This window comes from Cotesia glomerata, linkage group LG10 (genome assembly GCF_020080835.1).
Source record: "Cotesia glomerata isolate CgM1 linkage group LG10, MPM_Cglom_v2.3, whole genome shotgun sequence".
Taxonomy (NCBI): Eukaryota; Metazoa; Arthropoda; class Insecta; order Hymenoptera; family Braconidae; genus Cotesia; species Cotesia glomerata.
In genome coordinates, this window is record NC_058167.1 from 6,218,841 (window position 1) to 6,238,812 (window position 19,972).

The 19,972-nt window shown below is 27.7% G+C and overlaps 2 protein-coding genes across 4 annotated transcripts in view; one reads left to right on the top strand and one right to left on the bottom strand.

The window, feature by feature from the left end:
• The window catches only part of LOC123272595, a 75,337-nt gene that overhangs the window by 24,595 nt on the left and 30,770 nt on the right, over window positions 1-19,972 (top strand). The gene's annotated exons all lie outside the window — the stretch shown is intronic.
• Window positions 5,503-18,321, bottom strand: LOC123272583 (polypeptide N-acetylgalactosaminyltransferase 5). Of its 2 annotated transcripts, none has more exons than XM_044739483.1 (8): window positions 17,993-18,321; window positions 16,021-16,792; window positions 12,837-13,155; window positions 12,539-12,716; window positions 11,228-11,408; window positions 7,885-8,123; window positions 7,316-7,450; window positions 5,503-7,246 (listed from the first exon to the last, which is right to left on the bottom strand). In XM_044739483.1, exons 2-8 carry the CDS (start codon window positions 16,619-16,621, stop codon window positions 7,097-7,099), a joined length of 1,803 nt encoding a protein of 600 aa, XP_044595418.1. In that variant the 5' UTR covers window positions 16,622-16,792; window positions 17,993-18,321; the 3' UTR covers window positions 5,503-7,096. The 2 variants fall into 2 exon arrangements, with proteins under 2 accessions (XP_044595418.1, XP_044595417.1); XM_044739482.1 differs by lacking the exon at window positions 11,228-11,408 and adding an exon at window positions 12,089-12,269 and having other exon boundaries at window positions 17,993-18,318.

The following is a 19,972-nucleotide window of genomic DNA, read 5'->3' on the forward strand; positions in this document are numbered from 1 at the left end:
CTTTCCTTCTCAACCACTGCCTAGACCCCCTGAAGATCTCCTGCTTAAATATGTATCTTTAACAAACCTTAAACCATTGAACCCATATAATAATGGATCAATGCTCTGAAATTATTATTATAGCTATCAGCATGTTGTTTATCGCCAACATGAAACATTACAGTCAGTGGGCTTTAGTCATCTTTCAGAATCGTATTTATTGTTATTTTCCCCCTCATAGGCCTAATGGCTAAGAAATGTCCTGAACTGGCACCTTTGCTAGAAAAATTGCTGTCCCTTTGAAACCCCTGCAGTTGCCTCCCACCTCATGGACCACATCTAAAAGCTTGGTCATGCCGTTAACCTCACTGCACCTATAAGAGGCGCTACATGTGAAAACCTTGAGAGTATTTATTGAAAGAGCGCGGTTAATTTTGAATACAACCAGAGTATATACTTATTTTATTCATCAAAATAAAATTAATTAATTTTAAAGTATTTGTTCTGATAAATTTTTTTCCAAATAACAACTTTATCTTTTTATAAATTAATTGCAAAAATATATATATGGGCAGATCCATTTAGCTCCTTCGGCTTTTGAAAGTGTGCGCACTCAGATCAGCGATTTTGATGCCGCGATTTTTTCCTCAAAAGTACATCTTAAAAAGAAGACGATCCTAAAAATTCTGAACCCGATATAATCAAATCCGGCCGCTGGAGAATTTTTGAATTCTTCTTTTAAATTTTAAAGTCGATTTTTCATTGATTTTTCGAATATTTTGTATCCTTAGCGTCTATATAACTTGAAGACTTTTGCTCAGCAGCATTTTTCTCAGTAGACTCTCTACTTTTAAGAAAAAAATAAGTATTTGGTCTTAACTCATATAGGGCTTAGCTGACAGCCTCTAGCAGCCAGTAGTTTTCTATTGGGGTATACTTTAGTAGAATCTATACAATTTTCACTTGATTGCTTCTATTATGCTTAATGTTATAGCCATCTAAAAACCAATCAAATTTTAAAAATTGCAGTTTTCAGATGGCTAGAACTTTTTCCCTGAACTTCGATTTCCTTCAAACTTTTAGGAAAGTTGCTTTATTATGTTCCTAAAAGCCCTGAAAATTTGGGCTAGGGAATCAAGCTTGTATTCAAGTTATGAATTTTTAATATTGCCAAAATTGCGTTAATGAATATAATATTTGCTGATAATTTCTTACATATCTATCGAATCCACAGATTCGGTAGAATCTGGCGCCAAGTTCCTTTCAAATCCGTTGTAAACGGAGCGCCAGACTACCGACTATGTTTACTGTAAGCAGAACGGTATTTTGAGGTTGCAAAATTTTATTCAATTCTACGGTACTTCTTGTTCCTAAATTTTATAATATAACAGTAATTCATGCTTTATTTTACTGATATTAATTAATTATATTCAATTATAATAATTAATCTACTTGAAATTATTAAATTTTATCAGCACAAACTATAGCAAGCTCAAAATTTCGATCCTGACTTTTTTCTATGTAAAAGTGACATGCCACAGACTAAATAATTCGAGAATGCACCCTGATAGCCACGCTTTGAGTAAAATAACCTGCACTGGCGGGATTTTAGCCAAGTCGTTTCAAAAGTTCACTTAAAGTCACCACTGCAGAATCCTGTATTGAATCTGTAGTGAAGTTGGTTAGGAAATTCAAATAAACCTACGCCGACATCTGAACTAAAGCTGTTGACAAGTTTTTATTTGCAGAAGGTTAGCTAAAAGTTGTAGTGAGATTTGCGTAAAAATAATGTCATGTTAGACTGTAACATTTTTAACAAATTTTTTAGCTGAAGTTGTATAAATTTTAAACTTCAATTTTCATTTAAAATACTAACAAATATGAAGACATATTTAGCAATCAAGTTTTTAACTCAGAAAGTTCAATCTACAACACAACAAATTTTGAGGCAATTATTTCGATATGATTTTTTAAGAAAGATAATGCATAAAATTAAGAACCTACGATTTTCTTAGTCATTTGATGAAGTATTAATTACTTATAACTCATAAATAAGTAACTCAATGAAATTAAATAAAAATTTTTATATTTTAATTGAAAAGGATAAATTTGAAAAAGATAATTTTTTAACCTGATGTTTTTTCCTATCGTTAAAAAACATTTATTCGAAGAAGTTTTTCACCTACGGCAAATATAGCACCAAAGTTATATTTATACGCAAAATAAATATGAAAAATAAATTTTTGTACTCTGCCGCATTAACAGACATTGTCTCAAAGTTCAGTGCAGGTTCACTCAAACTCCTGCACTACAAGATGTTTAATGAAACTGTCGTTAGATTCGAGTCGTAGATTTTTCACAACTTGGAGTCCAGTCTAAAGCCAACTTGTATTCTGCATGGCTATCAGGGTTTGTTCGATTTTTTTTTAAATCGAAACATCGATGGTCGATGTAGAATAATGAACCATCGACATCGAAATAAATTTCTACTAGAAATTTTTTAGCGCGCGCTAAAAATTAAAAAAAAATCTGAAAATACCAAAAAAAAATCGTAAAAATTACAGTTATAAATATGGGAAAAAAATCTATTAAACACAATTATTAATGACTTGCAAGTGCATTTTCATAGCTGGAATATGATCTTAGAATTCAAAAATAACGAAATAACCATATTTTCGAATTTCAGACTGTCGTTCGATTGTATCGAATTTTTTTAAGCTTTAAATGACCTACACAGTGTTTAATAGATTTTTTTCTCTTATTTATAACTTTAATTTTCCCGATTTTTTTGGTTTTTGAGATTTTTTTGAATTTTAATCATACTCAATCTGAATCCAAAAAATTTTTTTATTCTGATAATTTCGATTTTTCATGATTTATTGTCATTTTTTTTAGTTTTTTGCTATTTTTTCAAATTTTGACGGCTCAACGGGCTAATTAACGTTCAAATTCAGATTCAGTGAATTGAAATATATAAAAATCATGCTTGATCTGGGTCCACAAAATTTTATTCATCGCTGTGGCTGCAGTTTTTCGCAATTTTTTGCCTTATTTAGGATTTTTTGGATTTTAGTCAAAATTTTGAGGGTGTACGGGCAATAATAATTAAAATAATTAAAAATTTTTCTTTTTACGCCAAATTTGGTTATAAGTATAATTTTTTCGAATTTTTGCGCGCATTTTCAACATCGATGTCTACAATCGATGTTTCGATGTTTTTGTCAAAACATCGATGGTTCGATGGTGAAAAATTTCGAAAATCGATAGTCCGATGTCGATTTTTTTTGCTAACATCGCCCATCCCTACACGTTACGAGAAATTTTAGGTTAAGCCAGTTGTCAGTTGAGTACAACTTATATATATATATATATTAGGGGTGTGCGAATAGTGTTCGAATCGAATATTCGAATAGTTCGAATGATTCGAATTTTTTAAAATTATGTCTTTACTGTCAATTTGCAAGGTAGAATTATTTAAGTTTCGCTTATTAAGTATATATTAAGTGAAAATATCTTCAAGTAAATAATTTAGATATACGATGTCATCAATTTTCTGAGCAAAAATGAACCCAAAATTTTTTCCGCGTATACGAAAATTTTTAGTGGGGAAATTTTAGAGTTTTAGTCAGAGTTCATATTAATTAAGTTAATCATTTTATAATATTAACTTAACGATAAGTTGTACAGTAATATTTATAAGTTGAAATCTTATTTTGTTGAATATTGAAATACTTCCAAGTAAAAAAGTGTTTTCTATATCTTCAATACTTTTAACTCTCTACTGAAATTTTCAAATTATTGTTGAAACTCTTCAATTAACTTCATCGTAATTATTTGACAAGGAATTCGGAGATTAGAAGTTAAAAAATAATTTTCTTTTTGGAAATTTTTTTATCCAACCAAAGTGACGAATTTTTAAAATCATAATATTTTCAATTTCTCACAGAGACAATTGGAAATTTTTAAAAATTGGGAAGTTATTGATTTCACTGATTTTTTTTCTTAGTCATAATTTTTTTTTCAAAATTGAAATTTTTTTTTAACATTTTTTCAAAGTTGTTGCTTTTAGCATTACTTTTTTTCTTGAGTAATCGCTAAAAGCAGCGTTTTCATAAATTAAAAGTTGTAACTATCAAAAAATTTCATATTTGTAGAAAAAAATAACTTAAAAAAAACGAAGAAGAGTATAAACGGTTGATACAGTTTTTTTGTGTTTTATTAGGAGCAAAAAAATAACAAGTGTACTCTTAAAAATTAATTTCAGCTCATTTGAAATAACATTTGTAAGATATTTTAGGTATAGAAATTGATAAATAAAAGTAATATTATTTTCGAAACTTCATACCTTTTTTTTGGTTCAGTAAAAAAATTTGGAAAAATTATGAGAAATTTTTTTCTTTGGAATGTAGAGAAGGATAAAATAATTTGGATTATCGAAATGATTATTGCAGTTTTTTTGTGATTTTTCATAGACCTAAATTTTTTAAATCTTTCTTAATAACAATATAAAAATTTCTTTCAAACCTTGAATTATCAAAAACTTCTTCTGACTGATAAATAAAAGACAACTTCTATACAAGTTGGCAGGTTGCAAGAAAATGAAACTAAATTTTTATTTCGAAAATTATTCAATTTTTTTATATATAGAAGGAAAATATAGGTTGCAAAATGACAGTACAACACAACTTGCAAGAATTCGAAATATTTGAATAACTCGAACTATTCGAATAATTCGAATAGTTCGAATATTCGACTCGAATTATTCGATTCGATTCGGTCACGAATAATTCGTCAATTCGAATATTCGCACACCCCTAATAAATATATACCTATATAACATGTCAATATAATTTAACGCTAAAAAAATTCATAAAGATTTGAAGAAAATAAACTCTTTGGATTGTAACAAACATCAATTTATTTTTTCTCTATAAAATTTCTTCTACAAGCTATAGGAATATTTGATATTTTATACATGTTTTTCTTAAAATAACGAAATTTATAGTTATTTTAAATTAAATAAAAATAATAATATTGAAAAGTTTTATTCCGTTAAATGAAAAATTATACCTTAACGAAATCAACAAATATTCATACATTTGAATCAGTAATTTTTAATCATGTAAAATATCTAAAAATACTGGAAGAACTGATTAATAATAAAAATGAGTAATAATAATTCGTGTATAATTATAATTAAATGAAAAAGATTTCATTAATAATTTATAATGATATACCTTTTTTTAAATAACATATTTGCGTTATTGATAAGTAGAATAAAATTAGCGAAAATATTTATAATTAGAATCAACACTTGTAAGTGTGTGCCATATTAAACGATAATTCTGACATTATGAGCTGCATTTTAGGAGCATTCGATTTTATTATTGATCTTAAATCAACAAATAAATATTGTATTATTGAAATAAACCATTAATTAAATTGAAGTTATAGTTAATAACGCAGTTTATCGTTATAAGATTCATAGATTTTTATAAGTTCTTGAATACATAAGCATTTTTCTGATGTTTAATTACTGTCGTCGGAGTATGTCCGTAACTTTATGGACCCAAATTTTTTGTATTTTTAATAATACACCAGAAGAGGCTACATTTTTATTTACTACGGTATGACCGTTAATATAACTATTATATTCGAGTGTATAATTTTTTCAACGAGCATTAATTAATTTTCATACATTAATTGTAAATCAAAGTATTATAATACAAAGAAGTGAAATTTAAATAATTAGATCATAACAATGAGGTATAGCGACAGTAATTAAAAATCAATACATTCTTAGAAATGTAAAAAATAATGAATAAATACAATATATGATAATTATAATTATAACAATCAACGTGTGTTGTCAAAAGTATTTATATTCACACAGTAAAAAAAATTTGTGAATATCAAAATGTTAAAAAATAATATAATTGTATATAATATGTAATTTCTACAAAGAAAAATGATAAAAAAGTTTATTACGATTAATATAAATTTTTATTTAATAAAAATGCTGAAAACGAAAATTTAGAAAAATAAAGACATTTCTTATGAATTCTGTACCCATCATGCGATTAACGGCTGTGACTGAATGATGATAAATTCGCTACTCCAAAAAGTTTAATATTTTTCGGTATTTCTCGAGTCCTTTGCTTTCAAAAGTATTAGACCCTGTATTACTTGTCCCAATACTTTTAGGAATGGTAGAATCAAAAAAACGGAAAATATTTAAAATTATAGTTATACAATTTAAAATGGTGTGATCATAGTCTTTAATCGCGTGATTGGTTGACACGTTAACTTTTCACATTAAATATTTTAGTTTCAAGTAATAAATGGTCACATAAAACGGATTTAGAGTATAGATACAGTCTTCTTTTTTTTGAGTCAAAATTGCAGCAATGCAACCTTATTTTCATTTACTAATTTTTTTTTCAAGTGCGAATCTTTTTAATAATATAAATAATTTGATCCGTTTTCTTATATTCTAATAGATTAATTGGTATAACCTGATATAACCTGGTATAATCTGATAAATAAAATTAATTAACTTGTCATTGCATTTAAAAACATTCAATCGATTATAATTGAGACGTTTTCATAAATAAATGTTTATGATTAAAAATTGCACTCATTCCCTGTGATTCATCGATAGTAAAACCTTTTTTTTCTTAATTTATTTTATGTGCAGTAACAAATATTTATTTTTAACAGAAGTTTGATATGCTTCATCATTATGGTTTAATAACTTTAGCATAAATGCCATCATATTAGATCATTGGAATTTTTATTAACGATCACTATAGTTATAATTACTATAGATTTGATAATATTTGTTTACCATAAAATGGCAGTAATTGTTTTATACTGTAGTATTTTTTTTTTTTTTTTTTTCCATATTTTTCCGTATTTATATTCTGATAAAGCCTATCAACTTAATAAAATATTAACAATATTTTAAAAACTCGGGCTACTTAAAAAATATCTAAAATCATTTTAGATTTTTTATTCTGGTTTTAAAAGCTTTTTTTGAGTCAATCGTCAGATTAGAATATAATAAATACATTAACAAGCGTTGTGCAAAATTTTTGCCTATGTAAGCTACCTGATATTAGCTAGCTTGCCATTTAAATTTACTAGCCATTATCCACTTTTGACTGAGGTTGTGAGGGTCACATGGAATTAAAATTGGTGTTGTTAGATCTCCACTTTGAGACGCGGATAAACAATGTCTTGTATTAGTGTGTCTTATCATTTTATCCTAAAATAAAATTTAATTTTTTAGATATTATGATACATAGGTTCAATAAGTTTAAGTCCATCAGGTTACCTCTTCATTGTAAGACCACGCTTGATTTCCTCCCATCCCGTGACAACGAACTATTTTAACAGGGCCTTGAGGGCTTGCTGCATCGAGGCACATATCATCTGACATTATTTGTTGTCGCTTAGTGTAGGCAAATACCTAAAAATAATGTCATTTATTTAAATATCATCGATTCCTTCAATTTTTTTTTTAATTTAGTTCCTTTTTCGTTTATAATAAGTTGAAAAAATATCTAAAAGCATAAGTTCGGTGTCGATACTTTTTGTAAAAAATATAGAAAAAGCTTGAGGATTTTGTTATTTTTTAACATGGTCAATGAAATAGTTTACGTGGAATAATATTTCAAACACAAATTATTACAAATACTAAAGATTGATGCATTTTTTGCACTTAAAAAATATTTAGAATGTGTTATTTATCAATCACAAAAACATGAAATTTTGAAAAAATCAAAAGATGTTTCTTAAAATATTGGCTGATTTCGCGCAGAATGGCTTATCAGTAGAAGATAAATCTTTAAAAAGAAATCAATTTATGATAAATATGTTATGTCATAAGTTTTGAATACTAACCTGATTACCACCAAGACCATGACAATAACTTAAACCAACATTCTCTCCAGTTTTTCTGTCCATAGTATCTAAACAGTTCCGCATTTCTAGATTCGTTATGTCACCTAAATAATGATAATCCAAAGGCATAGGAGATTCGGGATAAACATTCTCCAAGTACCATCTGAAGCTTTTACACTTTAGTTTTTCACGTAATTGTACACGTTCAGATACATCACCAACCGGGACACTCGTTGCACCTAAAATATCAAACTTTTAGTCATTGTAATAAGAAAAAAATATGAATTAATACAATTTGCTCCATGTAATCAAGTAAAAATCAACGAGTACATTTGGACTGGACAATATTTTTCAATAACGCCTCAACTGTAATTTTAAAAAAAGTAAAAATAATGTAATCGTTAGCTTATCCTATAGATTTTTCTATTAATATTTTTTCTATAGTAAATCTTTTATGCCAATCGGTAGAAATTGTAAACACACTAAATGCAAAATAGCCTTTAGCAATACGTTATAGATTTTCGAGATCGAAAGAATTAAGTTTGCCATAATTATTTTTTTGGGCTCAGGACATTTTTTTTTTTTTATCAAAGTCGAATCATTTTAAAAATCCGAATTAGCCAACAAAAAAAAACGAAAGGAATCCAGATAATTTGTAGAGGCATAGAAATATTTAAACTGAGGTAAAGACGTTAAAGAAAAAGGAATACAAATAACGTAAGGTTCATGAACGAAGTGAACAGAAAATGGAAAAAGTTAAGAGACTAAATAATTAAAGTGGAGAAAAAAAATTTTCTTATCGTTTAACATTATTTCATTGGACATTTTTATAAAAAATTTAACCAAGGAACCATTTTTTCTACTGGAAAATTTTCCATTGGGTATGGTCATCATCATCGGACCAATTGTTCGATTATCTTGGATACATTCAAAAATGATCATAATTGGTTAATTCTTTTAGAAATACTTATGATTTAAAACTTTAAGGATACTACAAAATTTTCAAATAGAAAACCTCAGATCATGATTTTGTCAATGTTTTGATACAAAATGAAAGTTGACTAATTACTTTAAGAAATTATTTTTTCAACTTACAAAATTTACCTCAAGCTCTACTTCTTCAATATTTTATATTCATTCTTTCAAACTTTGGATATTAATAAATATATTCATTCTGATATTTTGACTCTAGTAAAAAGAATCAATGTTCCGAGCTAGAAAATTTTATAAATAATGATGGCAAAGTTGATTTTTACGAACTCATAGTGCAAAAAGCCATATGAATATAATTATATCCTAAATAAAACACTCAATGAAAATACATTGATATGATAATCATACAAATGCTAATAGAATACAAATGAAATGTGCATGTTTATATATGTGCTTATTCAAAAAAACATGTACTTCAAATTAACATAAAATAGCAGTACACTAACTAAGAAAAAATAATTTTTTATAATATCAGCCACGAAAGATGGATTTTTGAGCAATATTTAATTCGTGTCAAGTATAAAGTATATAATTAAGAGCATGTAATAAAGTCTGTTGTCGGTAATTCAGTTTGGACTAGTGATAACAAATGCCAATTGAATATATCGGATTGTTTATTTGAAACACATAAAATGCACTGAAGATTATCAGGCTGACTGTCAATACTCCCAACACTGTTCAAAAAAATTAAACTATAGTTTATTTACTGTAGTAAATGAAATTTTTTGTTGATAATTAGTTTTCTATTCAAACCTAGTTGCATTTTAATAATTCTGTCTTATAAGTAATCTAAACTAAAGTAAAGATTAACCAAAAAATTAAATCAATCTCAAAGATTATATTGGTTGTAAGTTTATGAGTAATTTCTTTATAGTAAAGTTTATTTACTTGAATATATGATGGGCCCGGAGATAAGGCAGTTTTACGCGCGAACTCTACCTATTTATTTATCATTTTGTTATTTTTTTTCAATGATTAAATTTAAAAATAGAAGAATCAATTTACGAAGGACTATTATTAACATACTCCTGCCAAGTTTAATGATTTTTTGTTCAAAAATTACTAGGTCAAAAAGCGTCTCAGTATTTTGTCCAAAATTTGAATATTCTCTGTCCTACATGTTCTTAAATAATTCTTATATGTAAGTATATAAGTAGATAATTCTTGGCTACCTATAGTTTAATCAATTTTTTTTCACACAATTTGAAGTGATTAATTTCTCTATATCTATGAATTCGTTTTCACATGTGTATTTAATTAAAAATACTAGAGTATCAGAATTTCTATTACTTGAATTTAATTGCTTTCTAGAAGAAGTAAAAATTTCAAAAAAAAATCAACTTGCGAATTGATATTTGTACATAAACGTTGTGAAAAGCTTTTAATTGTTGAACTGTTATTGTTATATATCTCTTATTATGTGAGTTACCCGTATTTTTATACTGTCAACCCTTAGTTGGTATAACATTGCTGGCACCTTGGGGTCACTATAATCCTAAGTAAAAATTATTTATTACAACAAAACTACTTAATATTGTGCTTAAAAATTTAGTTTGAGCATTCTTCGGTGACTTTTATACTATAGAACAGGTAGCAAATAATTATTTTAATATTTAAAGTAGTTAAAAAATTAAAAGACTACAAGTAAAGTGAGAAATTAACTTTTTTTTTATAAAAGTGCCGAGACCATGTGGATCTTTAGGTGCCATCTAAGGGTTAAATTGTTGATAATAAAACGCTTGTTAGGTTAGTATGACCAAATAAGTAGAATCGCTCTTATTTTGGCTAATAACTGGCTCATATTTTGAAGCGTAAAATTTTATTTTTTGGTACTAAATTATTAGTCAAAGTATTAGCGATCTTATCTATTTGATCATGTTAGTGATAATAATCTCGCTTTACTAACTTAACAGACATAATAGAAAATTTCAATATTCTGTTTCTACCAATCCAACCTTTACTGATGATATTAAAAAATTATTATTCGATATTTTGAGTTCAAAGGTAATGATTTTGACAGGTTTTACGTCACTTCTAGTCTGTCAGAATTTTTACTTTTAAACCTATATCAACCATAGCTATTGATTGTTATTATATTAAATTTTCTGTTTAATACATATTTAAAAAAAAAGAAATTTCATTAATAAATTGAACGGGTATCTGATAAACCATACTTAAGCTCAAAATATACGTCCTCCCAAATTAGAAAATTAATTAAAGAGTATGCGAACTACTTTAAATGAGGCACATGCTGTATAGATATGTTAAGAATACAGGTGTGATATTTGAGAAGTGAATTAATAATTTCTTTTGAAAATCCTTGTCAGGCTGTTTTGCAACTAAAGTCTACCTGGATTAATGTTGTAATAGAAGTATTTCCATTGGTCCAACCAGACCTCAGCAAGCCGCGCATTGTTGTGGTTCACTATTTTGCTTGTACCACCAGGGAATGTATATGGCGTTGACTTACGGAACACGTGTCCAACATGCGAACATGTTGCGATTTCCAATGTCCCCCCACACATCCATATCTAACCAACTCAATTTAGTTAGTGTGTTAGGCACTTAAAGTTTACACAATAAAGAAATTTCTTAAAATAATAATTATAAAGATTATAAAGATATGATAAAGATGACGATTTGGTAGCTAGGTAACTAGCATTTTCCGGATTCGCATTGTTATACCTAAATAAATACTAATTTTTAATGAATAAATTTGTTATTGAGGCCACATATAGGTGTTAGTCGGTTGGATGGATGAGTGGTTAAGACGATGTCAAAAAAGTAGCAAGTTAATTAATTATAAGCCTGACTTTTAAATATATGTAATACACTGTATTGAAAAAAGAAAGCATACAAGAAATGGAAAAAGCGTTTGTTTCCTGAAAAATTAAAAAATATATTTTATGTTATACATCCTGTTTAGTATTCTTTACTCATGTAAGAAATACTCGCTCAAATTATACTTAAATAGGTTTTAAATTTCAGATACCCGTCTAATGATTATTATTGCTTGAGCGACTATCTCTAAATAAGTAGTAATCATCATTTCACTTATTATGAAATTCATGCAACTTATGCATAATTTGTCTGTTAGAAGCAACATAATTAAAATTACTTTTTAGTATTTAGAAAAATTATTAAAATTTTAATGTTAATATTATAATTATAATTTTCAATTATTCCTATTGTTCGATCATGATAAGCTAACCTGGGTTCATCAAATAGTAAAATTCTTTCCACTCATCCAACCAGACCTCAGCTACCCTACCAGTATTGCGAAGTATGATCTTGCGGAGGCCACCTGGGAATGAATATGGACTCTTGTCACGGAAAACATGACCTACGTGTGAACATGGGCTGATTTCTAAAGTACCACCACATTGCCATACCTAAAATCAACTGAAAATTTTGCAAAAAATCTTGGAAAAAAACTAAAGTAAAATATCCAAGGCTCATTAAATATTATTCTAGATGCTGCAAATAAAGAATCTTTCATAATTAATTTTTCGTCAAAGCACGTTTACAAGTATCATTACAAATTATTATCGTTTATTCCGAGTACTACTTGGAATAAACGATAATAATCAACATTTATAATGATTATTATATTAAACTATTTACAATAATAATAGAAACTTTGATAAAACTTATAACTTACTCTGAAACTCATTTCGAGATTTTCACCTCCCCAAATATCCATTCCTTCATCGTATGCTCCTATTTCGTAGAAATAGTCTTTATCAATGGAAAATAGACCACCTGCCATGGTAGGGGTTCGTAACGGTGCAGTTCGATCTCCATTACGTCTATCCATTTCTCTTTGTGTAACACGGTACCTGATTGGATGAAAATAACCAGTTATTGATAATGATTAAAGTCGATAGAAAAATCCTTGCGGAAATAATAAATTTATAATGCAAAAATTTCTCTTATTTAAAGAAAGAAAAAGTAGTTACCATCTAAAATTGAGTTTCCAATTAAAACCTCCCCATGTCATGTCGCTGGCAGTGATATATTCAAATGTATCATCACTTATAACATCTATTATTGGGCAAACTACAGTTGATCGATTCTCTACAATTCTTGATAACAAAGGTTCAAGCCAACCTTCAGTACATTCACAATGAGCATCAAGAAAAGTTATTACTTGCCCTTTTACATGTTTAGCCCCTAGTAATCTGGCTCTAATTAATCCAGAGCGTTTTCCTGTACGTAAAACGAACGTAGGAACAGGTAAGGTATTAACATAATTTTCGAGATTCTGTTTTAAGTGATCTGAAATATGTAACAGTTATAACAGTATGATGTATTGAAAACAATTCTGAATGCTATGTGCTACTGTAAAAAGTTTCGATCATCACTGGACAAATAAAGTGTAATATTAATGTATTCTCAATAAAATATTTATTATTATTATTATTATTATTATTATAAATGTCTTGAAAGTGAATATTCTTTCCCAACGATATATCTGGAACAAATCAACCCATTTTTATTTTGATTACAACATTCTAGTTTATTTTTTTGAAAATAGATGTAATTAGATTTTGTTATTGATTCATAGCCATTAAAAATTTATTGAAACAAAAAAAAGATTTATTCAAAAATTGTTGCCAATTTTAAATTTTTGGCTTGAAAGTCAAAGTACTGTGAATGGTTACTAGTGTATATACTTTACCTAAATCTCAGTTTTTAATACAGATTTATGTCAACTTTTATGAGATTATCTGATCACTTGAATTTTTTTAATCTAATATTTTTCGTATCAATTTAATTATTCGACGTACGCTGATTCATTAGGTAAATGGAATTTTGTTCTTTAATTTAATAAATATTGGCAGTTCAAAATATAAGTAAAATGCTAAAATCAAATGCATAGCGTTCAAAATTTCATCTATTACGACGTTTTTTAAGCTCTTCGAGTTTCAAGATAGAACTGTTATTCGCTTTTAAACTCAAAAGTTTAGTTTGTATTCAGTAAGACCCTTGTCGAATATATTTGAACTGCAATAACTATCGATGAAATCACCCGATTTTGATGTGCTCGGTGGTAATTAGCGTTGTTAAGAGAGCTTTATTAAAATTTTAAGAAAGAAATCTGATCTGATGAAGAATTGAACAAATTACATTTAAAAAAGCATTTTTTTTATTTCTTAAAAATTAAATATCTCACGAACAAATGAACCGATTTTGACGAATCTGGCGACGTTCAACGCAGTTTTTAACCATTAATAGATCATTTATTCCATTAAAAATAATTTGAGAAGAAATTCCGAAGTTATTGGATGAAAAAAAAAAAACACTTTTTTCCAAATTTTCCAACAATGATTTCTTTTGAAGGAATCAACCGATCTTGAAAGGTTTGCGGCAATTAATGTTGTTGTCAAAAAAAAAACTTTTTTTTTTTAATTTTCTTTTTGAGATTACTTAACTTAAAATCTACTGAGTCACATTAATTCAAACTCACATGAAATCTATTGACAAAAGAACTCTTTCGAATGCTGTAAATCGCGTTTCAATCGGTCATACCGTTCAAAAGTTATAAGGATCTTACAAACACACATACACGCGCGCGCGCGAAGGGACATCCTGGTAGGAGTAAGAAGAACAGTTTTCTAAAACCTCAAGACGTGGAATTTGATGAGAACTCGATTTTTGAAATCCAGAGTGAAACCAATAGCTTCCAGATTGGAGATTCTACGGTTCTTACAGCGTCACGACGTGAGATTTACATTTTTCAATTTTTGAGAATCGATATCTCGAAAACTAAAAGGAATATTGAAAAATTTTATTATTCTTACTTTTCGTTTTACTTCGTCGATATCTATACAAATCCTTGTTCAAATTGAATTTTGTAAAAAAAAAAGTAGAAACAAAAATTTTAATAATTGATTTTCATAGCATAATGTTAAAAATCAATTAACTTTTAAGGGGCGTCCATAAATTACGTGAGGCATTTTTAAAAATTTTTTGACCCCCCCTCCCCCCTTGATAAGATTTCGTAAGATTTTCCCCAACTCCCTCCCCCCTCCCCTAATCTCACGCGAGATTCTTCAAAATTTATGTTTTGGCTGTAAACGTGTTGGATTATTGAGAAAAAAAAAGCGCCATTCGGCTACACCCGACATGGATAGGTAGATTTCTTGTTTGAATATTGAAAAAAACACGTTATTAAAAGGCCGTAATGTCCTAAAATTTATTTTCTATTATATTTTTGCAAATAACAACATGAGATTGACTATAACAAATAGATATTTAAAGACATCTACCTAAAAAATCGGATTTTTTACAGATAAAAGTCATTTGATGATAAAAACTAAAATTTAATTTATTCTTGATTTTTTTTGAATTTTCTTAACTACGAAATAAATTGAAAAAAGTATTAAAAGTCGACGAACAATAGCTTAAATTGAAGATAATTAAACATATTATGACAAAATTTTATTAAAATTACGACATGAGACCGGCTACCACCGATAGATTTCTAAATAAATCTACCTAAAAAATTAGTGAATCCTATCGATCAATAATCAAATTAAACAATCGAGCGGTACTTTGCTGCTCTGCAGGGTTCAGACGAATACGACAAACACTATTGTGTCAAATTTGGCCATATTTTATTATAGAAATACTATTTCACGCAATTTTACACTGTTTTCTGCTAGAGAAAAAATTACGTGATATTTGTTAAGATCCCCCCTCCCCCCTAAGTGAGATTTGGTAAGATTTAGCCTGATCCACTCCCCCCCCCCCTAGAACACCTCACGTAATTAATGGACGCCCCCTAATAAAAATGTTTTCACTATATTTATGAGAAGCTAATAAAGAATGTGATGAATTTTATAAAATTATCATGACATCGAAATTATTTTTACTTTTTCTATGACAAACTGTTTTTGCTAAGTAAATAAATAAAGAAATATATATACATATGTAGCTTTTCTACTTTTTCTGCAATAAAAGATATTATGAATTGACTATGTGCATTAAATTTGGTAAGTTTATAGTAATAATTTATACAACTTCTACAATTATAAATAAATCATAAATTTATATTATTATCTTATCTTGTTCATTTTACATGAGCAGTGATCGGATCTTTTTACTATCTTAAGGATGTGCTGAAAGTATGTTACTTACCACGCTCGCTGGCATCATCAACTAGAATTATCTCCTTTAATAATGCTCTAGGTGATCTATTGATAACAGACCAGACTGTTCGAAGTAATGTGCTCCAAGCCTCATTATGAAAAACAATGACAATACTTGTAGTCGGTAGATATTTAGGATATTTTTTCGTTTTACATCCTTCTGATCTAATATCTTTCAATGACCGATTTAAAGCAATCATATCAGTTGCCACAAGATTGAATTGGTTTAACTTGAATAGTTCTTGTTGTTTTGCTTCATTGCCTGGAGGCATCCGAACGGCTGTTCCTAACTCTCCAGGACTTCCTTTATTTTCTCTGACTACCTTTGCTGGTCGCCATAGTTGTAATTCTGATTGCTTATATTTTTTATTATTGTAATCATTAGTTGGTTTAATATCATTTATTACAGAAGTTTTCGAGAGAGCTAAATTCTCTTCAGTGCTTATTACTTTACTATCTGAACATCCCCATCCAGATTTACCAATGCAATCTGAATAAAACATGAGTATCATCACATCGACCAAAAACCATACTAGAGAAGTTAATAATATAACTTGGCATGTGTGAATACGAATTTTGGATCGGAACATTATAGCTTATTGTTTTTATAACTATGAATCTAATAAAAATTTTTTGTTTTATCACTTAGTTTCTTGTCTTTCAACTAAAACTAACTAACTAACTGGTTTATCAGGCGTGAATAAATATTTTAAATCAAATATTTGTAATTTTCCATAATGCTTCAAGTTTTTTTGAAGTTGCTGAAACACAATTTCATTATTTTTATTAAAGTTAAAGAATATTTCAATTGAAGATATATTTTATGAATTTATTAAAATTAGATTATAGATTTTTATTGAATAGATGCAAAAGATTTGGTATTTATATTTCGCTTTGGATTGACGAAAATAATGCAATAATTCGATATATCAATAGGAGAAAATAAATCCAAAATTTACCCAAGTTATCATTCAGTTTAAAAAACGAAACAAAAATTTGGAAAACGGTTTAATTTTCAAACAAACTTCAAAATTTTATGGAATACCGAGGTCAACTACCGCAATTATGAATTCCTAACTTATCTAAATCCTAACTAATCTGGATTTGAAAATAATTATTTCTAAATTATGAATTATTGAAGGTAAATTAAAAAAATGCAATTTTTTTATTTTGTAATCAACGAAGTTTTTCAATTAATCCGATTAGTAGTCTGTATTTAAAAAAATTTTACATGTATTATTCAAGAGTTACACACCTGCCGGACACACAAATACGATTTGAAAATTGGGCCGAAAACAAAAATTTGAAAGTAAGAAAGTAAGTAGTACAAATAATAAGCGTTCTTCAACGAGAAACGTATACGCTCTAAACAGTCGGATTTTTTACATAAAAATTCTTTTAACACTAAAATTAATACAAATAATAAGATTAATACAAATAATAAGATTAATACAAATAATAAGATTAATACATATAATAAGATTAATACAAATAATAAGATAATTTGAAAAATGTTCTACTTCATGTAATTTACGATATGAAAATAAACATTTTCATGATTCTGAAATCAGCAAACACCTGATAATATTTTTATATTATTATAAAACAAGGAAGTACTAAAAAAATATTTTTAAATAACCACGGCATAATTTTGCTAATTTCTACATGGAATTTTTTTTCATCAGATGTATTTTGACTTTTGTAACATATATTCTTTATATTTCTTTTTATTCTAATTTTTACAATTATCACATGAAAGTGATTTATCAAATCGTTGTGACAGCTATAAAATTACCTACCAGTATATTTAAAATAACCAACTATTTGTTTTATTTATTTTTTTTTCTATTTTATATAATCTAACACAGTACGCTAATTAGTTTTTACTTCAGGAATTAAATTAGTTAACGTCAAAAATACAATACAACCAGAAAATAAATATAAATATTAAATGCACTCACATATAATTTAATAAATAGCGGTCTAGTTATAAATAATTAAAACTTTATCTATTTTGTCACATTGTTTAATCAATTTATGTATCAATGTTTATAGTAAAGTGACAAGATAATAAATAGTAAAAAATTAAAAAAGAATAGATACACATTCATAACCTTACAATGACAAAATTTCTGAAACGTTTTCATGACAAACATCCGTACACGTTGCACACAATTTTATAGTCGTCCCAATAAAAGTATAGGGCTGGTACAATGTACACTCTTTGTTATAAATGTTGGACCCCGTTTGACTTTACTGTACTTGAGGGATTCAGTAGTTATGACAACAAGTGTATACAAGTATATACTTACTCCACAATCGTGTAATTGTCGGTTTTTTCGAGCGCCGTGTCTTGTCGAATAGATAAAACGTTTGGCGCGGTAAAAGTTTCTAATTTCAAGGCTGGCTATCACCAACTTACTAACTCTATTTATAGAAATTTTTATTTTCTAAATAATTTTTGAAGAATGTTATAGCCAAAATGATATAAAGCTTACAACAAACTTTTTCAAAAATTTAATACCATATGATTCCCAAATTCATTTAAGGTACAATTAGAAAAATGAAAATTCTGAAAATTATTACGTAATTTTAGATAATTCTTTGCTATAACCGTTTAAGAGTATGACAACTTATGCTCACTGATAAAGTTCAAATTTTAACTTAAACTTGACTTAAAGATAAAAGCCCACGATGAATTGTCATGTTTGGAATCTATCAACTAGTTAATGATTTCTAACTACGTCTCAAATAATTTTGAGAATCGAATGTCAAGTTTTCTAGAAAGAATAAATCGTAACTATGACGGAAGTTCTATATTATTTCATTTATAAATTCGCCGTCAAAAAGTATAAAACCTAAATTAATAGACATTTGAAAATTTTAAGGACTTTTTTTAATAAATAAATAAATAAATTATTACAAAGAAAATAAAATAAAAATTGAACTTAAAGAAATTTTAAAAAACTACTAATGCTTGAAAAAAACTATCAATAAAAAAACTATTTTTTTAGTACTAATTTATCTATTAAAATTAATTCAAAAAGGGTCAGACGTTTGCTAGCTTCTGGATCATAAAAGTAACACCGGCACACAAAAAAAAAGTTGTCAGTACTTTTGACGGGACCCATATATCTTTAAGTATTTCGACCCGCTGAATCCGAATTTGAGGTCAGTTTGACCCGTACACCGTCAAATTTTCGAGAAAACTTTGAAAAACTGAAAAAAATGACGAAAATCGGCAATTTAGGCTATTTAAAATGATTTAGAAAATTTTTTTGACCTAAACTAAGCATGATTTTAATGTATTTCGACCCGCTTAATACTTATCTGAAGTTTATTTAGACCATAAGCCATTAAAAGTTTAAGTAAATTCCAAAAAACCTTGAAAAATTGCAAAAAATAACAAAAAATTCCAGATATTGTTTTAAAAAAAATTTTATAAAATTAGATCAATCATGATTCTCATGTATTTCGATCCGCCGAATATAAATCTCGAATTTATATGGCTCAGACATCTCTAAAAATCTAAATAAATGGCAAAAAACCACTGAAAATTAAAATAAATCAAGTCCGTTATGATAAAAATTAATTTTCAAATAAAAATAAAGAATTTTTAACATGTTATCCGATTTGTGGAATATAAATTTTGAATTTTTTGACCTAAATCCTCAAAAAATTTTGGTTAATTCTACTTTTTTTTTATATCGTTTTTATTACACCTGTGTCTTGGTGCAATCCTCTTGCAACACTACTGTTAGGCCAACAATCAGGGTTCACGAAATATCCCTGCTTTTTATGATTGTGAGATAGTCGCGATCGAAAAAATCACTATGTTAAAAAAGAATGGCCAACGAGAACGAATTTGAATCCTGGTTCTCACAATGTTACCCGAGAACCTCGAATTGATCCTTCCAAGTACTTACTACCGCCACTTCACA